This window comes from Trichomycterus rosablanca, chromosome 9, assembly GCF_030014385.1.
Source record: "Trichomycterus rosablanca isolate fTriRos1 chromosome 9, fTriRos1.hap1, whole genome shotgun sequence".
Taxonomy (NCBI): Eukaryota; Metazoa; Chordata; class Actinopteri; order Siluriformes; family Trichomycteridae; genus Trichomycterus; species Trichomycterus rosablanca.
The window spans coordinates 35,709,014-35,733,765 of record NC_085996.1 but is presented as its reverse complement, the minus strand read 5'-3'; the positions used below and the strand labels follow the sequence as shown (position 1 = coordinate 35,733,765).

Sequence of the window (24,752 nt, the reverse complement as noted above, 5' to 3'; positions counted from 1 at the left end):
ATAGTCCACCAACCAAAAATATATCCAGCCAACAGCGCCCCGTGGGCAGCGTCCTGTGACCACTGATGAAGCTCTAGAAGATGACCAACTCAAACAGCAGCAGTGGATGAGCGATCGTCTCTGACTTTATGTCTACAAGGTGGACCAACTAGGTAGGAGTGTCTAATAGAATGGACAGTGAGTGGACACGGTATTTAAAAACTCCAGCAGCACTGCTGTGTCTGATCCACTAATACCAGCACAACACACACGAACACACCACCACCAACTCAGTGTCACGGCAGTGCTGAGAATGATCCACCACCCAAATAATACCTGCTCTGTGGTGGTCCTGACCATTGAAGAACAGGGTGAAAGCAGGTTAAAAAGGTATGTAGAGAAATAGATAGAGAAGTGCTTCTATATGGTAAGTGGAGCTGATAAAATGGACAGTGAGTTTAGAAACAAGGAGGTGGTTTTAATGTTATGGCTGATCGGTGTATTGACATAATATGATCTTTAACTTGCCTTCTCTTGGAGATGGAGGTTCTGCTTCAGATGATCCTTCACCTCGTCGTCTGTGTCTTTCTGTAAAAGCAACAAGTCCCAGATTTACTAACAGACCTCAAAAATATTTATTGGATTGATAGTAACTTTACGATAGTAGAAAAGCTGCTCACCAGACTGTAGCGAATCTTGGCCAATGAGATAAGCTCCTGATCTCCAGGGGTGCACATGTTCAGGCCAATGGGCAGCAGTTTTTTGTGAGCCGCCACAATTAAGGACGTCTGGATGGAGTACAGTTCTCCTTTTCTCTTCTTTCCTCTCCTTTCCTGGTCCTGACCTCCGGACTTTGGTACAAGTCACATAACCACAGATTTAACCACAACATAAGGCTAGTATGTTGCACTTGAATGTGTCCAATTGCAACTATTCACAGATGAACCAAAACATTAGGAACACCCTCTTAATATGGTGATCAAACAGGTCTGACCTACCAAGACATGGACTCCACAAGACATCTGAAGGAGTCCTGTGGTTTCTGGTCATTACCACCAGGACATTACCAGCATGTCCTGCAACATCTATTCTCTGTGATGTTGATCGTCCTATAGTGCATCCTGGTGCATCTCTTTCACTGGTTAATGACACAAGTGTCCAGCTTTTGACATGTTCTTGAAGAAGACATGATTTGTCAAACCTGTTGACCTTCTTCTATCACTTCTGTGCCCAGTCCTCATGATGCCATGCTCATTGTAGATGCATTAGACAGTGGACAGGAGTTAGCATGGGCACTCTGACCTTCCTGCAACTATGCAGCTTCATACACAGAAGGGTTTAAAGCACAGTGTGTTGTGACACCTTCACCAACACCAGTATTAAAATAATCTGCAGTTAGAGCCCAGGTGGTGCAGTGGGATATTCTGCTAGCACACCAGCACCGAGTTTCTGAACTCCTTGGTGTTGCCACTGGTCGGCTGGGTGCCATCTGGCGGGCATAATCGGCAGTGCCTGCAGCAGATACTAATTGGCCACTGTATCTGCAGGGTGGGGGCCGGACTATGTGTGGGTGGGTCTTCATACGCTGTGTAAGGACCCTGATTGGTGGAAGAGATGCCTGTGCAGAAAGCACGGGTGAGAAAAGGAGGGCTGTGCACGTGTTGGGTTCGATCCCCAGGCGGGGCAGTCCAGGTCCTTTCTGTGTAGAGTTTGCATGTTCTCCCCGTGTCTGCTTGGGTTTCCTCCGGGAGCTCTGGTTCCCTCCCACAGTCCAAAAACATGCTCAGGTTAATTGGAGACACTGAATTGCCCTATAAGTGAACGGGTGTGTGTGTGTGTATGTGTGTGTGTGTGTGTGTGTGTGTATGCCCTGCGATGGACTGGCGTCTCATCAAGGGTGTTACTGTGTGCCTTGCGCCCATTGAAAAGCTGGGATAGGCTCTAGCAACCCCCCACGACCCTAATTGTACAAGCGGATAAGAAAATGAATGAATGAATGAATAAATCGGGAGGAAAATGGGGAGAAAAATCTGCAGTTTGAGCCAGTGTAACTCCTCTGTGGGTCCGTACCAGACGCCACAGCCTTCATGTTTGTCCTCCATCCACAAGTCTTGGCTGCCCAACAATCTGGTGCCAGTTCATGCCTTGTTCCCCCTCTGACCAACAGGTACTTACCAATGTTGTAAAAAACTGGCTTTGCAAATTTTGAGGGGCGGTCCACAGTTTTGGCTCATCAGTGTTTACATCTCTAACTAGCCCAAGACCCTTCCAAGCACAAATGTGTGTTAGATGTGTTAGGTTGACTCTTGCCTGCTCTTACCTTTGACATTTTGGTCTTGCTGTCTCCAGTGAGGAAAGCTAAGTTGTTGATTTCATTCTGCACCACAAAGTTTTGCTCTTCCCTTTTAAAATTCTGTTTCAAAAAAGCAACATGTGGTGAGAATATTAAACACGAGCGATTCCAAAATTTATTTCTCTAATGCCTAGTTCACACTACACGATATTTGCCTTGATTTTCGCTCGGCGACTGGTCAGCGCTAGATTTTCCGTCTCGGGAGCAACTTGGCTCGGTGGTATGTGTGAACTGCTCAACAACTCGATCCGACTCGATCGAGACCAAAATGAGATTTCTAGCACGTCAGATATCTGGATCTGAGTCGCCCGACTGGCAATGAGTGCTATGTCGAACAGCCAGTGAGAACGCACGATACGGTGTGAGGGGAAACGCAGGGGAGGAGTGTAAACAGGTGGGACAGGGGCTTAATATAGTTTATATCTGAATACATCAGCACACACAAGTTTTACAGCATTTCTGACCTTATCGTTCTCTACAAAACACCAACGCTGCATTGCAAAAAATATTTACTAATCTCCAACTCACTATAAAACAATCCATGCTGTTCGTGTTGCCAAATCCACTCAGATTCATGTATGTTTACTCTTTGATTTTACGCTGCACATCAGCGCACAAACTTTGATCGCTCGCTACTTGTTGATGTGCATTTTTGGACGTGGTATCATTAAACCCCTCGTCACTTCTCACGTGTGTTTTCGTGACAAAATATGGTTTAGGAGAGCAGAGAAGCTCGCCTGTGATTCCAGTTGGTGATAGATAGTGTAATGTGTAATCCCCCTATTACCGATCAGTCGTGTAGTGTGAAACCGCACTGACTAAAAAGACTCCAGATTACAAGAGATCCAGTTGTGTAGTGTGAACTGTACAGCGATCTTAAACAAATGAACATACGTGAGATTTACACCAGAGGATGAAAATCTCCGACACCATTTTGAAAAGTTCGGTTGAATCTGCGTCAGGTTCCTTCAGCCATTTGGACCTACAGAGAACAGAAGTGCCAGTATCTTGATTAAAAATGCTCATGGATTTTTAGCTCTTCTTTCTTCTACACTGATAGTAGATGTTAGAGTTTATTTAGATTAATCAAAAAGCTAAAGAAGCGGACATTATTTCACTTTACATATTGAAGTAAACTGTACTATCACTGGTAGGTCAGATTCTCAGTCACAGTCACAATACCTGTTATTGTCCACGTAGCGGATGAGCATGGGGTAAAAGGCGTACAGGTCCCTGCAAAGAACAGCAAATTCATCCAGAATCTGCAGCTCGGCCTCCTGGGTATCGACCCTGCTCTCGGCTCTCAGCTGCTCTTCCTCAGACACCACCTTCACCGTCTTCTTCTTCAGCTTTTCCAAGGTGGGCAGGAAGTGGGTTCGTAACAGGTCCGCTCCTGCCTTGCTAATGATCGGCTGTGTGTAAACTGTATGGATGTGGAAGTGGACACAAACAGTGTGAGCATTTTCTGTACTTTAGGTCCACAAAGTTGAATCAGTTCATCTGGACACAAGTTTGTTGTAGAGATACGTTTCGTCACTCAATCCGAATGACTTCTTCAGTCAGGTTAATTGGAGACACTTATTTGGAGACACCTAATTGCTCTACAGGTGAATGAGTGCATGTATGTGTGTCTGCCCTGCAATGGACTGGCGCCCTGTCCAGGGAGTTACTGTGTGCCTTGCGCCCATTAAAAAGCTGGGATAGGCTCCAGCACCCCCCCATTACCCTAATTGGATAAGCGGTTAAAATAATGAATGAATGATATGTCTTGTGATTAGGCTGCTTTTACATGATAAGCGGTTTCTGCTTTGTTCATCCCAACTGGATGCATGTTGCTGCCTGGCCAGGGAATCAAACCTAGACCCTACTTGTTGTAAGGCGACAACTCTACCCACTGCACCTCTATGTGTCAACATTTAATAAATAAATATTTGGACTTTCACAGGTCTAGAAACATGAGAAACTAAATCCAGTACTGCTATACTATATGGCAAAAATATGTGGACACCCCTTAAAACTACTAAGTTAATGCATTTTAGCCAAAAACATTGCTATTAGGGGTTTACAGTTTTGTAATGAGATGTCTAACCAGCTCATTGCGAGATGTCCACATATTTTGTCCACATGGCTCATGTCGGTTCGAGTCTCAGCTCTGCCACCCAGAAAACTGGGAGAGGAGAAACTAATTCATCCTGATTAGGGTAGTGGTGGGACTAGAGCTACCAGAATCACTGGGCACAAAGCTTTGGCGGGGGGAATCACACACTCTCATTCATTCACACTGTGACTATTTGAACTTGCCACTTCAACTACCCTACTGGCATGTTTCTGGAAGGTGGGAAGACACCTATCAAAGAGTACTCTATCAAATGTAATCAAACATGGGGAACTGTTACACCAGGAATTAAATAGAAGGATCAAACCCAGGCCCCTAGGAGGACTTATGTTTATTGTCAATGTTAACTGCAACATTTGCCCTCAGACTACCTTTATAAGCTAGTTTTGCGATGGGTTTCCCCATTTCCTCTGCCACCCGGCTACATGAACAATGATTGGCTTGTTGTTCATGGGAGGGGTGCCGGAGAGGATTCCTCATAACTTATTATTTATTACGACCTCTGCTGGCTGATTGATGGCACCTGCACAGACACGGGGAATAATGCTGATCAGGGTGTGGCTCTCTGTACACAAAGCTGATCCACATATAAACTCGCCTTGTGCAAGTAAAAAGATGCAGTCGGTACTGCACACGTGTCGGAGGGGGCGTGTGTTAGTCACAGCTCTCCTCATGCAGGGTGGAGGTAAACATCAGTAGAGAGGAAGCGTAAAGCAATTGGGTAATTGGATACGACTAAATTGGGAGAAAATTGGGGGGATGCAAAAACAATAAAAAAAAATGTAATAATGTTATAGATGCTTAGATGTTTAAATGTATCTTTTTTATTTAATAAAGTATCAAAAATATTCAAATCTTTTAATTTAAATCTAATAATTCAATTTTATAAAAAACTTTTAAAAAAATTAAAAACAAATTTTAATCCAACCACCTGCAAGCCTTTTCATCCAGGACGCTTCATCAATGCCCAGATTGTTGTTGAGGATCTTGAGGATGTTGCCCAGGATGAGGCTCAGGTGCTCAGAGGTGACAGTGGTACAGCAGCTCACATGGCTCGGTTGGTTCTCAGGCCCCTTTTCCCACCAATAGGAAAGATAGTTACACAGCATGGGCAAAACAACCTCGATCACCTGGGGCATCTCTGTGTAACGAGCCCCGGACTCTGAGATGTCATGAATGTCGCTCATCAGACCCTCCAGACGCGGCATCTCATGACACATCTCCTCAACGGTGTCAGGCATGCTCAGAACTGGAGAGGAAATGGTATTCCTCATCATTTATACACACAACAGTGACCGAAAAAAATATATATAATAAAATAAAAACAGTCAATGTCTGTACATAAGTGAACAGTGCACTCACTTGCTCTTTCTCGTGGTGTTTTGGTGTTGAAGACAGAACGAGGATTATGCATGTTCAGATCAGGCTCCAGAAATGCCACAGGCATAGCTCCCACCAGTGTGGCCAGACACTCCCCCAGCACAGGAAGCTGCCTGTTTAAATCCAGCACAGATACATTAACACGAGCATGAACTCAGACGTAAACGTTAATGTAACAATTATGTGTATTTATCTCTAGCTGTACTACAAAAAAGAACTTCTTTACTGGTTTAAAATGGGAGCCTGTGGCTGTAGTAACCATTTATGTAAAAACAATTAGTATCTGCTGCAGGCACTGCCAATGATGCCCACCAGATAGCGCCCAGCCAATCGGTGGCAACACCGAGCCTCAAACCCGGGAGTTCAGAAAGTCTGTGCTGGGTAAAAACAATTTTTTAATTGAAATTGTACAGGTGCTTGTGTGGCACAGCAGACCAATGCGCTAGCCCACCGATGAAACTTTCCAGGTCAGAGGGAGGAAGGTCGACAGGACATTAAGCAGTTGCAACTCCTGCTGTTTGGTTGAGGCGCCTGCATGAGTGGTGGATGATTCGCCGAGAGCATTGCATGTAACTCCATACACTATATGGCACACAATAAGACTGGAAACCTCTGGATAATAGATTATTTTAGAAAACTCGAGGGGGGGTGCTAATTTCATTTTGAGTAACCGATTCCTCCTTATTAGGGTTGTGGTGGGACTAGAGCTACCAGAATCACTGGGCATAAAGCCCTGGCAGCAAATCACACTCTATCATTCATTCACACTAAGTGACACACATGTTTCTGGAAAGTTGGTGGACAGTGGATCAAATTTAAACAAACACTGGGAACTGTTACACCAAGAATTGGAAGGAAGGATCAAACCCAAGTCCCCAGGACTCATGTTTATTGTCAATGTTAACTGATAAAAGCCAAGAACTGCCCTTAAACTACCATTATACGTTAGTTTTGCAACAGGTTTACCCATTGTCCAAGTATAGGAAAACAGGTTAAAACCATTTTTCCACACAGTCCAGGCTGATCAGGTACATTAAAGTCTCAATTCACCTTTTTTGCATCCTGTGAATTGAGACTTTAATGTACCTTTGATCAGCCTGGTCTGTGTGAAAAAAAAATGGTTTTAACCTGTTTATTATTTAGTGGTTTTTAGTTTTCTTGCTACCAACTCCAAGTGCTGACTGACAATCATGCAGTCATTGAGTCGTACAGTGTGCCACATAATGTATGGATTTTCATGCAGTCCCCTCAGACCCGGACAGTTTCTAGAGGAGCTCGAGATCTCAGCATTGGTGGGCTAGCGCACTGGTCCACTGTACCACACAAGCACCTATATAATTTCAATTAAAAAATTTGTTTTTTTATATAAATGGTTACTGATTACAGCCACAGGATCCCATTATACACCAGTAAAGAAATTCTGTTTTAAGGTACATTAAAGGTACATTAAAGTCTCAATTCACCTTTTTTGCATCCTGTTAATTCACTTTTAAGAAGCATATTGTTAAATCAGAATAGATCCTGTTAGCTGGTATATCTCATGCAACTAAAACTCAATTGTTTTCTTTGTTAAGTGTTCACTAACAAGATGCACAGAAGTGCTCAAATAAGAGTAAATCAACAGCAAAACAATGCCAATGCAAGAGATTGTGGATATTACACATGATAAGTAATTTAGCCTCACTGGTAAACAATAAAGGAATCATTTTTCTGCATTAACTGAATGACCAAAATAATAAAAAAAATCCTTTACTTCTCAACGTAAATGTTCTTGCCAGTTCCCAGAGAGTACAAACTGGTCAGAATGCGATAACACGACAGCTGAACGTCATCCACTGCAACACAATGACATAAAACAATGCCATTACTAATTGGAAATATAAATTGCTTAAAAAGCTAATGAACTCCGTGATGTCCTTATATTATTATAAACCAAAATTATTAAATCTGTATTTAAAAAATGTCCAAATGTCATTTTAAAATTTAAACTGGTTTCTGTGTCTGCTGATCCACTCACACAGCAGGTCCACGCCAAACTGATGCTCAGTGATGTGCTGAAACAAGGCAGTAAGAATAGGCAGCAGGGCAACTGAGGTATAGTTAATGATCTGTGCCACTCCTTTCATCTGGGTGCGGGACTGGCCCATCTTGCCCAGTTTCAGGTTCTCCACAGTCTTCTCCAGATCTTCTGCAGCGTTCTCGAAGAATGTCCTGACTCCAGCCTTCACCAGCTCATAGCCAGACTTCATGACTGTCCTACAGGAGAGGAGACCGACAGACCCTAATATTACCCATCATATATTACCAACAGTAAAACACCAGTCCTTTGAATGAACTCTTACCTAAAGTCCAGTGATTGTGCCAAGATGTGCAGGCAGCTCACCATTGTAGCGGAGTCACTTCCTAAAAGAGCATAATCAATAAAGTCAGATCAATATAAGATTCAGCAAACAGATAAAGCTTTGTTTAAAGTCCTTTTACCAAAGAGAGAAATCCTGTGTCTGACCAGTGATGCCAGCTTACAGAAGAGACTGTAAAGATAAAACGACCAAATCAGAACTAAGAAAATAACAGAAGTGACTAATAATCTATCAATAATGTATCACCTCGTTACCTGGTGATCATTTCTTTCTCTTTGTTAGAAGCGTAACCACTGCTGCTCAGGCTGATGCTGGGAGTGGACAGGAAATAGAGACAGTGGTTCTTGAAGTACTGGTCAAGCAATGGCAGCAGCACCTAAAGCAAAAAGGCAACAGATTCATAAATACTATATTATTTACATGTTTACGCATTACTGTACGTACAGATAAAGGTGAACGTGTTGTTTAAATGATCTTGATAAGTGTTCATATGATGTGTGAAGTGTGCTGCCCTACCTTGGCGAAGAACTTAATCTCTTGCTCATGAGGAGATTTGTCTGTTTTTCCACTGCTGGCCATGGCCTCTGTGAAGGGTTTAGGTGTGTAAATGTAAGCAAACTCACAATTTCTGTTTCTGTTAAAACTCTTATAATAAAAGTTCATATTGATATGCAGTGTATTGAATGGACAGTGTAGTGGTGTACATTTAGTAAGGTTTAGGAACATTTAATAAAGTGTTCTACCCAAGGACATACAGACCCCTTTATGTGAGACTTTATATGCCACCCCAACATTTATGATTACTGGAAAAAGAATTATTATAATTATTAGTAAAAGTAGTAGTACTAGTGGCAGTATTCTTATGTCACATTATATACGAGGGATCTCCAAAAAGACTAAGAGAGAGCTTATAGTCCGGATTTAGCACCATCTGATTTCCACCTTTTGCACTCAAGGAAGCTTTAAGGGAAAGAAGATTTTCATGTGATGTGAAAGCAGCAAAGCATCAGTGGCTACACACTCAACCAACATTTTTTGCTGACCCCCACAGGACCACCACAGAGCAGGTATTATATAGGTGGTGGATCAGCACAGCAGTGACATTGACATGGTGATGGTGTGGTAGTGTGTGTTGGTATGAGTGGATCAGACACAGCAGCTCTGATGAAGTTTTTAAATACCGTGTCCACTCACTGTCCACTCTATTAGACACTCCTACCTAGTTGGTCCACCTTGTAGATGTAAAGTCAGAGACGATCGCTCATCTATTGCTGCTGTTTGAGTTGGTCATCTTCTAGACCTCCATCAGTGGTCACAGGGCGCTGTTGGCTGGATATTTTGTTGGTTGTTGGACTATTCTCAGTCCAGCAGGGACAGTGAGGTGTTTAAAAACTCTACAGTCAGTAATTGTAGAAGTACAAAGTGCTTCTATATGGTAAGTGGAGCTGATAAAATGGACAGTGAGTGTAGAAACAAGGAGGTGGTTTTAATGTTATGGCTGATCGGTGTATATGTGTGTGTGTGTGTGTGTGTGTGTGTGTGTGTGTGTGTATGTGTGTCTGTTTCTTTTTCCAGTTTAAGCATGTCCTTTGCATTCTTAACGTTTTTAATTTGAACTTACCCAGATGGGCTATGAATTCTTGGGCTGAGTCCACATAACTTAGCAGTCTCTTGAGGAACTTGTAGGCTATCCTCTTCTCCATAGAGGACGAATCATGCTCGATGTCTTTCAGACCTCTAAATAAGACAGAGAAATTTTATACACCAAATTATCAATCCTCTGCTGAACGAAGCTCTCTCTTATGCGTCATTTTAACATTCACACACTGATTGTAAGCCAGTGATAATGAACACTTATACACACCTGCTGATGGCATATCCATTTATCTGCAGGAACTTGAAAAGCTCCTGAGCTTTATCTCTGTCTCTGAACTTCTCCTTTGCTGTTAGAGTATCGTACGATACTAAGAGAGAATGTGTGCCTCCTCCTGCAAAAGAAACAAAAGGTAATGTAGAAAATTATGAATGAATATAACAATAGCTAAAACAGGAATGGTTTTAGGAACAACATCATCACCTTTGCTGTTTAGTTCCATTTTCTTTTTCTTTGCCCAGATATTGTGGTAATTTTCTGCTACAATCTCCACCATACTCTGCAGAGCAAGTTATAATAATGTTTCAATAAGACTACATTATAATTACAGCAAAAAACAATTATTAAATAAACAAGAACAGTAGCAGATCATGTATTACTTATATACTAGTGTAGAACTGAACCTTATTCTATTAGGGCTGTCTTGTGTCAAATACCACAATTTGTGCTAAAATATATATATTTTTAAATCCCAATTAAATTCATTTTTGTGCTGGTTTGTGCTTTCAAATAATTGTGCAATTTTATTTATAGAGTTATCCTATTGTAAATAAGACATCACTAAGCACTCCATCAACAAAGATATTAAGCAACATTTGCAGTACACCGCATGTGTCAGAATCTTTATCGTTCATTTAAACATTAGTTTGACGGGTGACATGGTAGCTCAGTGAGTAGCATCGTCGCTTCACAATAAGAAGGTCCTGGGATTGATTCCCAGGTGAAGCAATCCAGATACTTTTTGTGTGGAGTTCCAGGTTGCGTTTCTTGATGCGTCAATAGACTGTGTTAAGTGACGATGGATATCATCATCACAGTAGTGTGACTGTTTCTCATGCAAAGTGTTAAAATGGCATTCACATTCAAGAATCTTGTCCTACATGGACTGAGATTTCTCGAGATTCCCTGAATCTTTTCATAATATTGTGTACGGTAGATAGAGAAATACAAAAAAATCTTTCTACATTCACTGTCCATTTTTTCAGCTCCACTTACCATATAGAAGCACTTTGTAGTTCTACAATTACTGACTGTAGTCCATCTGTTTCTCTGCATGCTTTGTTAGCCCCCTTTCATGCTGTTCTTCAATGGTCAGGACTCTCCCAGGACCACTACAGAGTAGGTATTATTTGGGTGTTGGATCATTCTCAGCACTGCAGTGACAATGACATGGTGGTGGTGTGTTAGTGTGTGTTGTGCTAGTATGAGTGGATAAGACACAGCAGCACTGATGAAGTTTTTAAACACCTCACTCCATCCAGCCAACAGCGCCCCATGGGCAGCAGTGACCACTGATGAAGGTCTAGAAGATGACCAACTCAAACAGCAGCAATAGATGAGCGATCGTCTCTGACTTTACATCTACAAGATGGACCAACTAGGTAGGAGTGTCTAATAGAGTGGAGAGTGAGTGGACATGGTATTTAAAAACTCCAGCAGCGCTGCTGTGTCTGATCCACTCATACCAGCACAACACACACTAACACACCACCACCATGTCAGTGTCACTGCAGTGCTGAGAATGATCCACCACCTAAATAATAACTGCTCTGTGGGGGTCCTGACCATTGAAGAACAGCATGAAAGTGAGCTAACAAAGATTGTAGGACTACAAAGTGCTTCTATATGGTAAGTGGAGCTGATCAAATGGACAGTGAGTGTAGAAACAAGGAGGTGGTTTTAATGTTTCTTGGTCAAAAAGCTGTTCATTTAATAAATAGAAGACACAAAAAAATATTATAATCTAATACTAATCATTAGATACTTATGTGATAGACACAAAAGAAGAAAAACATACCTGTAGCTCTCTAGATAACGTTACATTATCTAAATCTACAGGCGCTGGGTGAAATCCATCTCCCTAAAAAAACAGCATGTGTCAAATACAACAACAAAATTAATGGATTAAAATATCATGCTTTATTATCCACACTGTTTTATAAATGATGATTTGTGTACCTGTGAAGACTCTGAAATTTTTTGCTGTTTCTCTGTTTCACGTTGCTGGAACATGGCCTCCCCTTCTTTGGTCCTCTCGATGGTCCAGCCCATGGCCAACATGCTCTTCAGAGATTCTTTCACTGGATAGCGGTAGGTCTCTCGTTCCTGTTCAGATGGATGAACATGATTGTGATTAATTATGATAGATAGATAGATAGATAGATAGATAGATAGATAGATAGATAGATAGATAGATAGATAGATAGATAGATAGATACTTTATTTATCCCAAAGGAAATATTTAAAATATTTATATTAAAATAAATACATGGGTACCTTCTCACTCAGAGATTTGTACGGTTTTAGCAAAGGGTGACTTTTGGTGTGGTCATCCACTTTTTCACCTGCAGTCCAACCTAGTGCAAACTTCCAAAATATACAAGATTCTAAAATGTAAATAGCAGGAAGCAGAATAATCAAATGTGGTACAATTTTGTAGCCATTAACTTACCTTTTCAGAAGACCATTTCTCGTGGCAGTGCTCAGCGTACTTGTTGGAAATGTAATCCAGTTTTTCCGGCAGTGAAATGCTAAGAACATGAAGTTTATTTTATTAGGATTTTAAGATCATGTTTTACACTTAGGTGGCTCGGTGGGTAGCACTGTCGCCTCACAGCAAGAAGGTCCTGGGTTCGATCCCCAGGCGGGGCGGTCCGGGTCCTTTCTGTGTGGAGTTTGCATGTTCCCCCATGTCTGTGTGGGTTTCCTCCGGGAGCTCCGGTTTCCTCCCACAGTCCAAAAACATGCAGTCATTTTATTTGGAGACACTTAATTGCCCTATAGGTGAATGTGTGTGTGTATGTGTGTGTGTGTGTCTGCCCTGCAATGGACTGGCGCCCCATCCAGGGTGTTACTGTGTGCCTTGCGCCCATTGAAAAAGCTGGGATAGGCTCCAGCACCCTGATTGGATAAGCGGTTAAGAAAGTGAGTGAGTGTTTTCCATGATTGAGTACAGTGTTAGGGGTAAGAAATGGTATAAGATCACTTGTGTCAGTTAAAGTTGGACTACCTTTATTACTACTTACTTGGCAGTGTTGATTGGTTGGGGGTCAAAGTTTCCTTGAGCATCCACAGAGACCTCCTTCACCTGAGTGGTGCTCGAGCTCATGTCCACATAATCGGGCGGGAGAGCTCCAGCTATGGCACTCAGACACTGCATGGCCATCTTGAAAAGCTCTGCATCATATTTCTGCAGGAGAGAAGATTGAATGAAGGGTGACCGTGGGCTCGGCTGCTTCGCCAGACTCCGGTGCATACTGGGTAAAATGTGCAGCGTGTGAGCAGCGATTGTGGCTGAGTGAGCAGATTAGATCTCACAGAGAGAAATGAATCGTCTGTGCTTGAGGATGATTTATTACCGCACGCTTTTCCTCAAGCCAGGTTCCAACTTTAAACCAGACAAGTCTATTACAGCTAGAAATCAGGGTAAAGAAAATTTATTCTCACTCAACATAAATCTAGTGGAGCAGAGATCGAATCTCCTGTAGATCAAGTACCGGACCTTGGAACGGAGGGCCCTTATATTTCATCTGGTACATAAATTATGTACAATCATTTAGAAAATACAGCAGTGACAGTAAATCACCTTCTGGATGGTCAGAAAGTTGTGTAATACCTTTTGAGAAAGGGCATCAAAAAGGCCCCAGAAGAGTTTCTTGGTCAGGTGAAGCTCCTCCTCCGATGCCATGTTGCCCAAGCCAGAGGGCAGGCAGTAGTATTTCCAATTCTGCTCATAGTGATTGGTCAGAAGCTAAAATGACAAACAATTAAAACATTTTGTGTTATGCAACATAATGACTTTTTTAATAATGTTTAAACTTTTCACTTGAAAATATCTAACATCATTAAAAGTCATAAAAGAGCCAATTGCTTTTTTGTGTTCTTTCCTTTTTCTTTTTCTTTGTATTTTCCTCCCAATCTACATTTATCCAATTATCCAATTACTTGCTTCTATAGCTGCAGATTTGCACTCCTGACCGAGAAGGCTCGTGACCATAACACGCCCCTCTGCAACGTGTACTGTACTGACCGCATCTTTTCATCTGCATGAGGCGGGTTCAAATAGGGGTTCCGTTTCTCACATGGAGAGTTATGCACTGATCTCTGTTATCCCCTGTGTTATTCTGCAGATGCCATCAAGCAGCCAGCAGAGGCCATAATTACAGCAGTCATGAGGAAACCCTGTTTAGCCATTGTCCCGCCTCTTACAGATACACAGCCAACTGTGTGAACTTTAGGGCATTATAAGGGAATCAGTCTTAACCTCAGTGATTTCACACTTTAACCAGTCATATCATTCAATTAAAATTACTTAATCATAAAACACACTTAGGATGCTCAGGTGGGAGCGGTAAACCCAATGTGAACTCGACCAGGATAAAGCAGAACAAAACAAAAACAGAATGAAAACACACTGAACAGAGTTAATGGCAAAATGATCGTTTATACTTTATTTAACATTTTCTGCATTTAGCAGACGCTTTTATCCAAAGCGACTTATATTTATGACTGAACACAAATTTTAAGCAATTGAGGGTTAAGGGCCTTGCTCAGGGGCCCAACAGTGGCACCTTAGCAGTGGCAACCTTCTGATTACTAGTCCAGCACATTAACCACTGAGCTATCACTGCCCTTTTTTTTGGAAGTAACTTAAAAAGTTGGGTGCTTACACGAACAATGATTGGCTTATTGTTCAGGGAGAGTGCCGGAGGGGATTTCTCCTAACTGATGCAATTACCACCTCTGCTGGCTGATTGTTCAGTATTTTATGATAAATTATCATTTATATTTTAATTAGGGCTGTCACACGATAAAAAATTTTTTTTTCACATTATCTGACAAAAGTGAGGATCTTTTCCTGTTCATAATCCTGCCACTGAAAGCAGGTGCTCATAATATGAACCATTTCTAGATGCAAAGATAATTGATATGTGCAATTGAAATGCTTACCTTTATAGGTATCTTGCAGTATTCAGACAGTTGTGGAATATCAAAGACCAGGCTGCGAAGGAGCTGCTGCAGCATTGAGGGGCGCAGATGTCTGGATTATAAAAGTAATTACAGTATTACTACTCACAAGTGAAAAGAAAGTTTTCCTTTAGGTTGACTGATATACAGTATATATATATATCATGTCTCTTACTTGCAAATGGCAAGCAGGCCCTCCTCAATGGAGTCTCTTTGGGCCTTGGTGAGCGAGCGTCCCTTGGACAGCCGATAGATCGTGTGCAGCGTGGAGTCCATCAGCGTACCGTAGTGCTCAGTATGAGCAAACAGTGACGCACATCGCGTCAGCAACGGCAGCACGGCCGAGCCGATGTATCTGTTCAGGGCCAGCGCTGTCTCAGTAGTTCTCAACACCTCCTAAGAAAGAAAGAAATCTTGATCTAATCACCTGGCTACTACAAAATGAATCACAGTCACCGATTTAACTCCACCAAAGCAGCCACTCACCATCTCCAGAGAGGCTGAGACCCTCAGGTCTGGCAGAAAGCCCACCTCAAGCAGGTTAAGCAGGAAGCTCTGGTCCTCTATACCATACACACGGTCCAGAAACAGCACCATTGGTGACTTGTGCTCTGGACAGAAACTGGCATTCATGTCTGGCTCTGTTACGCTGCCGTCTGGAAATCACGTGGGAGGAAAAACAGACAGAAATTAGGCAACTTCATATTAATAATGAAGTTAAAGTTCATATTAAGTTCATATTAATAACCAGGTGTTATAAAAAATATATAAATATATATTTTACACACATTTATTTATATATTTAATAAGTTATCACCAACATGAACTTTGTGAGTATGTAATTACTGTGTGAGCAATTAAATCTGTTGCTCTGCACACTGGGTTACCACCCTGTACCCCACTTATCAATCTGAAGGGACCTCTGTACTAGATGATGACTAGATGACTAGATGATGTTTGGGTGGTAGGTTATTTTCAGCACTGCTGTGACACTTACATGGAAAAGACAAAGTAGTGTGTGTTGTTCTACTATTAGTGTAGCAGTGTATCAGGTGCAGCAGTGTTGTTAGGATATCTAAATGATGTTTACACACTGGCCTCTTAATCTAGATCTCATTAGATCTCATTGTGGGTGTACACTTAGAAAATAGAGCTGTTTTCTTTTTTTAATGGCCAATATGTGTTAATCTTCCTCTAGTATTTTATTAGTGGACACTTTTTGATCACGGACTAGAAGCTTTATTCTCTGCCCAGCACTGACAATAAAGTGTTGAAAATCCCACAAATACTTCTGCACCTGATTCCCTCATAGCTGAACAACACACATTACTGTGTTATTACCATGTTAATGTTACTGTAGTGCAGAAAATGCTTCACATCCCAAATGACCTCTACACCGTGAGGGTCTGAATGATACTAAATGGTATGTGTAGCCTAAAAAATAATCAATGTATGTGTGTGGATGTCTATTTATATACATATTTCTATGTGCAGCATCCAGAAAACTAAAGTGGCTAACCTTTGTTGAGCACTGGCACTTTAAGTGGTATGCTGATGATGCCCACCAAGTCTTTGGTAGGCACTAAAGAGCGCAAGATGGCACGGATCCTCAAAGCTTCACCCTTGCCTGTGTTGATTAACTGTAAAACATTATTATTAAAGAATATTAACACTTTTAAACCATATAAAATGGATGATATGTAATAAAGTACATTATTAATCTGGGCAATAATGTAATTTTAGTTGAAGAACACCAAAACCAATGTGTTTTATTATTATTTTTTACAATTCTACTTCTACAATAGCTACTTAGAGCAAATGTTCGGACAAAATTGTACAAAGAAGTGCTTACTGAAACAATGTGCCTGTTTACCTATATGGAGATAATTTAACCCCTTTTTAATCCCTGGTTCTTCCCCATCAGACAGCAGTGACAGCACAAAAAAGCCAAACACTTAGACAAGCTGTCACATCTGTCTGGACAGCACATGAGCTCATGAGGAACATCGTCCTTCCAAACCAAAGAGCCGGACCTGTTATGATTTTTTTTACTCCTCATTCTTTTATAGGAAGACAAACTTATGCATTAAACTTGTTTCATTCATTATCATACTACAATCATTTTAAAACCAAAACTAGTTGTGTAGTTATTTTGCTTCTGTCCTCTCAGATGTTCTGTAAACTGTGCTGATGATTTTGATGAGAGAACTTACATGCATCTCAGGGGCGCAGCGACCCAGCAAATCAATAAGGGCAGAGTAGAAGGACATGATGGAGTTGCCCATATGTGCCACCTCTTCCTCCTCTCCAGCATCCTCAGTCCTGTCACACACACACACACACACACACACACACACACACAGTGTGAACAATCAATCACTCAGTCAAACGGGCTTCAGTGGGAGGTCAGGGGCAGGTCAGCGAAAAATGTAAGACATCAGAACAAATCCTAAAAGCTAAGAAAGGAGCTGGTGGCTAATACAGTGTCTGTATGATAAACTATAGATGAACTACAGTGAGTAAAAGAAAATGTCATTTTTGATAAAGGTGTAATGGGTTTGGTTGCAAAATCTTGCAGAATTGCTTTATCTGCCAGTTATGGACAGCAGAGTGGGTAAGGAGGCGCAGATGATTGATCTGTCAGTTTACCTGCACGTCAGTGAACGATATTTACTCCAGGTTGGAGGTTTCTCATTTAGTCATGGTTTTCTCCTCAGTGTTTGCCAGCTCATTCATGTCCGGTTTTCAGCCAGCTACAGATGCTTCATACGGACCCACACTGCCCATGGGATGTGCCAGTTCATTTTGAGGGGCTTAGTTATTGCACAGTTATCCCCAGCTGGCTCTGGGTATCCTCTTGTTGTAGGCAGCTGCAGCAGCTTGCCATATTGTGGTTGTTTACATTATTTTTGCTTTACCTTAATTATTTCTCCAATGTTCTTTTTTGTGGCTTTTTAACCACCATACTGTTTTACCTTGGATAAGCACCCTGCAGATTGGGTGACTCTCCGTATGTGTTACTGATCCTTGTGTGAACCCGCATTTTTAAGGTAAAAATAAACGGTTAGCAGCTGCACATGTTAGGTATGTCCCCTATCGGTCAGGGTAGGGTTCTGTAACAGTACAGGAGATACTACTTGGATATGACTAGATTGGGAGAAAAAGGGAAAAAATGCATATATATTTAATATTTTATTATTAACACCAATACAAAAGGGACGTGATGTTTCTGGAAAGGATTTGGAACCTACACTGGTGCTCCTGCTTCAGGAGGTGTGGGCATATCAAGAGCAGGATCCTCAGATATCTTAATGGCCTCCAGCATGGCAGCCAGCAGACCCTGTCCACCTTCACCCCTCAGAGCCGGGCCAAAGCATTCGGGACGCCTGATCAACAGCCTCACCACCACGTTGGCATTCTCTTCCACGCTCTCACCTAAAAACAACAACAACGAACACTGTTACATCACAGTGTGGATGCTAATCGACACAGTTTTGTTTGTCTGTTAGAAATCTAGTTTAGATTTTATCAGCTACATGCCAAACTTTACACAAACAGTAACTACTTCAAACTGCATTAACAGAGTGTGTTTTATAAGCAGTAGACCAATGTAGTTTATCATTTCATTTTCATCAACTACATAATTTTATTCTGGTCAGAGGTACAGTGGTAATACAGAGGATTTCTGGTAAAAAAAACCCACTAAAAATGGTTTGAATATTAGATATTAGTTTAATGGTATTTAAACTAAATTTATCTATATTTTAATTTACTGTTGCTGTGATTTAATCTCAGCATGTTCTATTATTTTAGTTTAGTACTATACGTGCTTAGAATCATTGTCGTTTCATTGTTGTTGTAGTTTTATTTGAAGTTTTATTGCAGATAAAACATACCGTTGACAAAGACAGCGAATCGGAGGAAGGACAGGTACCGCTCTCCTTCTATTGGATTCCAGCTGATGTCCGGGTATCCTTTTGCTACCAGCATCGGGCAGCTCTGTAGCCCACAGCCAGCCAGGTACATTACAACCTAAACACACATAAAATACAAAAGAGTCTAAAACATGTGTAAAGATAAAGAGATTTAACAAGATTCCTTTATCCTCCTGGAAGTGGCTGACCAAACGTAATACAACATTACACAACAAGCTCATTATACTAACGGTCGGCATGATGGTGGAGGGACAATGTAAGATGCTGTGCTGCTTGTTATTTATTTTATTAGGATCTTATCATCATGTTTTACACACTTTGGTTACATTCATGACAGAAACAGTTGTTACTGGTTACACAAGATTCATCAGTTCAAGTGTAATGGACAATTTTGTATCTCCAATTAATACGACTGCATGTCGGAGGAAACCCACGCAAACACGCAAAAGAACATGCAAACTCCACAAGGAAGGACCCAGACTGCTCCACCTGGGAATCGAACCCAGTACCTTCTTGCTGTGAGGCGACAGTGCTACCAACCGAGCCACCGTGCCGCCCACTTTGCTGTTTGTAGAACTTGCTACAGTTTTCCTAGTTTTCCTCTTTACCAGAAAATCCTTGATATGAAGCTCAAGTGGAGTTAGGTAATGCCAAGACAACAATCTTAATCACAAGGGTAGGTTCACATCCTAATGACTTGAAAGGATAAATTTAAAGTTCAGAAGTGGCCCAGTTAGGTCCTAACTTAAACCTCACTGATATGCTGTGGCAGATCCTTAAACTGGGAGTTCTTACAGAAATTACCTGTAACCATGCCTTACAATAATTTAATGAAGTTAATATTTTTTGGACCCATTTGGACCCATCCATGTAATGATGTACATTACCTTCTCCAGGTCTGGTTCTTCTAAAGCCAGAGCCAGACTGTTGTTGTCCATCACTGAGGATGCAGCCACATCGAGCGGAGTGGACCCCCTCATGGCTGGACAAGCTTAAAAAAACACAAATTCAGACAGATAGACAGATAGATAGATAGATAGATAGATAGATAGATAGATAGATAGATAGATAGATAGATAGATAGATAGATAGATAGATAGATAGATAGATAGATAGATAGATAGATAGATAGATAGATAGATAGACAGACAAACAGACAGACACTTTATTAATCCCAAAGGAAATTAAGGATTCAATAACATTTTACCTCTAATTTATTCTGGCCTACGTTTCTATTAAACCTGATACATTCCTCACCAGGGGGCAGCCTTAGCTTATCATTTTAACGCTTATCATTCTAGTCTTTTCTTATGAATTAATCCTGTAGGAAATGTAAGAAATGATATGACTAAACGACATGCTGCAATTGCTGTATTTCATTTCATTTTTATCCAGCTTTATCCTGGTCAGGGTCATAGTGGGTCCAGTTTCCCCAGAATCACTGGGAACAATGCAGTAATGCAACCCAGACAGGGCGCCAAACCATCGCAGGGCCCCAGACACTCCACCCATCCTCAGACAAAGCCAATCGTGTCTGTATGTAGACCCCCGACTGTCTGACAGCACCGCTGGAGATTTGAACCCTGGATCCCAGCAGTAAAGAGCTAACATTATGTACTGCTGTGCCACTGATTGCACACACTGGTGTGTTATTCTGACATGAAAATTTGACACATTTCCATTTTTCTGTAGGTGTGAATTGTAATACAGTTGTGTTTATGAGCTTTAGCTTGGCCTCTGAGTGGTAGTGAGTCATAGCTCAGCTTTTAAGGCACTCGTATAGTAAGCAGAACGTCACTGGTTTAAATTCATCATCAAGTTGCCACTGCTGGGCCCCTGAGCAAAGCCCTGAACTTCAATCACTTGGACTGTATTCTATTGCAATTGTAAGTCACTCTGGATAAAAGTGACTGCTAAATGCCCGAAATGTAAATATAATTACTTCTGATATAAGTGTGAGAATGGTGAGAATGTGCATTAAGATCAGAATAAGCATTAAAAACAAAATATTTATGTACAGCACTGTAGTAACACTTCTCTAAATCATGTGTTTATAGATAAATATGAGTGTTAAGAATTCTGGTTACCCAGTCCGACACTGCTGTTCTCCAGTAGGTAGCTGAGATGTTCAAACATGGCTTTCTGATTCTCCCGGCTGATGCGGCAGAAGTAGCAGAGGAAGCGACAGCAACTGGCAACCATTTCTGGAAAAGCAATTTCCTGGTGACAGATAAAACCATCACTCAGCTCAACATTAAGCAGGATATAGCATGTCAGAAAATGTTACCGGTGTCTAGATCTTCTAGACTTCCATTGAATTGTTATTGAATTTGTTTCTTCATAATAAGCCAAGTTATAATAATAATAATAATTATTATTACTATTATTATTACTAGTAGTAGTAGTAGTGATAGTGCTAGTGGTGGTAATAGAAGTTACATTATTATCAAACATTATAATATTATTAAATTATGTATATACACTGATCTGTACTGACTGTAGTCCATTTGTTTCTCTGCATGCTTTGTTAGCCCCCTTTCATGCTGTTCTTCAATGGTCAGGACTCTCACAGGACCACTACAGAGCAGGTATTATTTGGGTGGTGGATCATTCTCAGCACTGCAGTGACACTGACATGGTGGTGGTGTGTTAGTGTGTGTTGTGCTGGTATGAGTGGATAAGATACAGCAGCGCTGCTGGAGTTTTTAAACACCTCACTGTCAATGCTGGACTGAGAATAGTCCACCAACCAAAAATATCCAGCCAACAGAGCCCCGTGGGCAGCGTCCTGTGACCAGTGAAGATGTCTAGAAGAAGTCTAGAAGATGACCAACTCAAACAGCAGCAATAGATGAACGATCAGCTCTGACTTTACATCTACAGGGTGGACCAACTAGGAAGGAATGTCTAATAGAGTGGACAGTGAGTGGACACGGTATTTAAAAACTCCATCAGCGCTGCTGTGTCTGATCCTCTCATACCAGCACAACACACACTAACACACCACCACCATGTCAGTGTCACTGCAGTGCTGAGAATGATCCACCACCTAAATAATACCTGCTCTGTAGTGGTCCTGTGAGAGTCCTGACCATTGAAGAACAGGGTGAAAGCAGGCTAAAAATCATGATAGACTACAGTCAGTAATTGTAGAACTACAAAGTGCTTCTATATGGTAAGTGAAGCTGATAAAATGGACAGTGAGTGTAGAAACAAGGAGGTGGTTTTAATGTTATGGCTGATCAGAGTATGTGCTTCAAACACACACATTACATAATAAGAAGACAGGCAGCTAGACCATGAATGTAAAAGATGAGGCTTAACCATGCATACATGAAAAACACTTGGGTTTTATAAGTTCAAGATCAAAAGTTCAAGTTCATGAGGCTTTATTGTCATTTTAGCAATAAGTGCAAACAACACAGTATACAGATTGCAGATAAAAAATAGTGTAATAAATATGAGGACCTATCATAAATACAAGAGGCGTTTTCGGGACCTAGAAAATAAAGGGACGAGACCAAAACAAACCATGGGACCGGAAGACAGGTGTGGGTAAAAGAGTGAGTAAAAGAACAAACACCATGCTTTGATATAAACAGCAGTGGAGGGTTTAATAGTAGCAGATAAATTAGAGAATGGTGTGCAAAATGCAAATAATAATACAGTCACTGAGTATTTGTATGTATTTTTGGAAATGTCAGAGTCCAGGGAGCGTGACTGTGTCCGTTGTGTGTGTGTGTGTTGTGTTATGTTGTGTGTATAAGGACAGAGCAAAGTCACTGTGAGTATCAGGTCTCTCTACAGACATTCACTTTATACGTGATCAAGGCGGAGACCCCTAAACAGAGTAAAATAAGAAGTGTCAGGTCGATACCGCGCCACGCCCGTCCCCATTAAGCAACTCCTTGTTTGCTGTGCTACTACATTACAAAACTGAACTTCAGGAGTTCACCCCTACCCCGGCAATGCCCCCATCACTCATCATGAGCATTAAGTTATTAGGCTCGGGGTGGCTCTCTATCTGCTGATGTTTGTGACATTAAAGACGGAGGGATTTCTTCACAGCCTGACACCGTCTGAGCAGACAGACAGACGAGACTTTTTATTCAGCATCTCTCATAAGCACTGCTGGTGCGGACCCTCAAGAGTCTCACACTTTATTTCATTTGGAATACAGTTTGCCAGTAATAGGCTCTCATCATTAGCTGTGATGAATGAGCAGTTCAAATCCTTTCTGCTGGGGATACCGGGAGAAACTTGAATCCTTATATAAGAACTAAACAGTTCAGCTCTGCTGCCAACAGGTTGGGCGCCTACACGAACAATGATTGGCTTTTCTGATGTGGGGAATGGCGTAGTGGATTCCTCATGAGTGTTGCAGTTACTACCTCTGCTGGCTAGTCAATGGCGCCTGTACTGGAGAATATTGGGGAATGGTGCGTGACTGCCTGTGGACTATACACATCTCCATAAAAGTTTCCCTTGTTTCCTTGTACATGTTTGTCACCCCTAGGTGGAAGCGGTCCATGGTGTAAAAAGGTTGGGAAACGCTGTTATAAAAAACATTTGTTTAACCCTCAAATACACTGATCAGCCATAACATTAAAACCACCTCCTTGTTTCTACACTCACTGTCCATTTTATCAGCTCAATTTACCACATAGAAGCCCTTTGAAGTTCTACAATTACTGACTGTAGTCCATCTGTTTCTCTGCATACTTTGTTAGCCCCCTTTCATGCTGTTCTTTAATGGTCAGGACTTTCCCAGGACCACTACAGAGCAGGTAGTATTTAGGTGGTGGATGATTCTCAGCACTGCAGTGACACTGACATGGTGGTGGTGTGTTAGTGTGTGTTGTGCTGGTATGAGTGGATCAGACACAGCAGCGCTGCTGGAGTTTTTAAATACCGTGTCCACTCACTGTCCACTCTATTAGACACGCCTACCTAGTTGGTTCACCATGTAGATGTAAAGTCAGAGACGATCACTCATCTATTGCTGCTGTTTGACTTGATCATCTTCTAGACCTTCATCGGTGGCCACAGAATGCTGCCCACGGGGCGCTGTCAGCTGGATGTTTTTGGTTGGTGGACTATTCTCAGTCCAGCAGTGACAGTGAGGTGTTTAAAAACTCCAGCAGCGCTGCTGTGTCTTATCCACCATGTCAGTGTCACTGCAGTGCTCAATATGATCCACCACCTAAATAATACCTACTCTGTGGTGGTCCTGGGAGTCCTGACCATTGCAGAACAGGGTGAAAGAAGGATTTAAAAAAGTATGTAGACAGATGGTCTACTATTGTAGAACTACAAAGTGCTTCTATATGGTAAGTGGAGCTGATAAAATGGACAGTGAGTGTAGAAACAAGGAGGTGGTTTTAATGTTATGGCTAATCAGTTTATATCAGCAATGCCAACTTAACCTGCACGTCTTTGGACTGTGGGAGAAAACCAGAGCTTCAGAAGGAAACCCATGCAGACACATGGAGAATATGCAAACTCCACACAGAATTGACCCAAACTGATCCACCTGGAAATTGACTACAGATATGTAAATCTGTGTTTGAACCTCAGTAGTTGCTATCAGCTGGCCGAGCATTTACACAGACATGATTGGCTATATCTGATGGGGAAGGCTAGGATACACCACAACTCTGACTAGGATAAAGTGGTTGATGACAATTAAAAAAAAAAATACATTATAAAACCTAAGCAATCAAATTACTGCTACTGAATTAGCATTTTCCTCTACTCAGCAAAGACCAAACGACAAGAAAGAGCAGAG

The 24,752-nt window shown here is 41.5% G+C and overlaps 1 protein-coding gene across 2 annotated transcripts in view; it reads right to left on the bottom strand.

Annotated features, from left to right (window-relative positions):
- The window catches only part of ryr3 (ryanodine receptor 3), a 157,393-nt gene that overhangs the window by 31,789 nt on the left and 100,852 nt on the right, over positions 1-24,752 (bottom strand). For both annotated transcript variants that reach the window (XM_063002326.1, XM_063002327.1), the window contains exons 40-70: positions 21,052-21,184; positions 19,852-19,955; positions 18,926-19,061; positions 18,281-18,464; positions 17,243-17,351; positions 16,549-16,669; positions 15,516-15,685; positions 15,205-15,425; positions 15,012-15,102; positions 13,678-13,812; positions 13,088-13,251; positions 12,514-12,592; positions 12,339-12,428; positions 12,021-12,167; positions 11,860-11,922; positions 10,266-10,341; positions 10,053-10,176; positions 9,810-9,925; positions 8,705-8,772; positions 8,443-8,564; positions 8,310-8,359; positions 8,171-8,231; positions 7,846-8,084; positions 7,582-7,663; positions 5,811-5,941; positions 5,380-5,697; positions 3,515-3,755; positions 3,227-3,314; positions 2,300-2,392; positions 660-830; positions 508-567 (exon numbers count right to left, since the gene is read on the bottom strand). In XM_063002326.1, the coding sequence (XP_062858396.1) occupies positions 508-567; positions 660-830; positions 2,300-2,392; positions 3,227-3,314; positions 3,515-3,755; positions 5,380-5,697; positions 5,811-5,941; positions 7,582-7,663; positions 7,846-8,084; positions 8,171-8,231; positions 8,310-8,359; positions 8,443-8,564; positions 8,705-8,772; positions 9,810-9,925; positions 10,053-10,176; positions 10,266-10,341; positions 11,860-11,922; positions 12,021-12,167; positions 12,339-12,428; positions 12,514-12,592; positions 13,088-13,251; positions 13,678-13,812; positions 15,012-15,102; positions 15,205-15,425; positions 15,516-15,685; positions 16,549-16,669; positions 17,243-17,351; positions 18,281-18,464; positions 18,926-19,061; positions 19,852-19,955; positions 21,052-21,184 (3,987 nt within the window). The remainder of the gene's footprint in view (positions 1-507; positions 568-659; positions 831-2,299; positions 2,393-3,226; positions 3,315-3,514; positions 3,756-5,379; positions 5,698-5,810; positions 5,942-7,581; positions 7,664-7,845; positions 8,085-8,170; positions 8,232-8,309; positions 8,360-8,442; positions 8,565-8,704; positions 8,773-9,809; positions 9,926-10,052; positions 10,177-10,265; positions 10,342-11,859; positions 11,923-12,020; positions 12,168-12,338; positions 12,429-12,513; positions 12,593-13,087; positions 13,252-13,677; positions 13,813-15,011; positions 15,103-15,204; positions 15,426-15,515; positions 15,686-16,548; positions 16,670-17,242; positions 17,352-18,280; positions 18,465-18,925; positions 19,062-19,851; positions 19,956-21,051; positions 21,185-24,752) is intronic.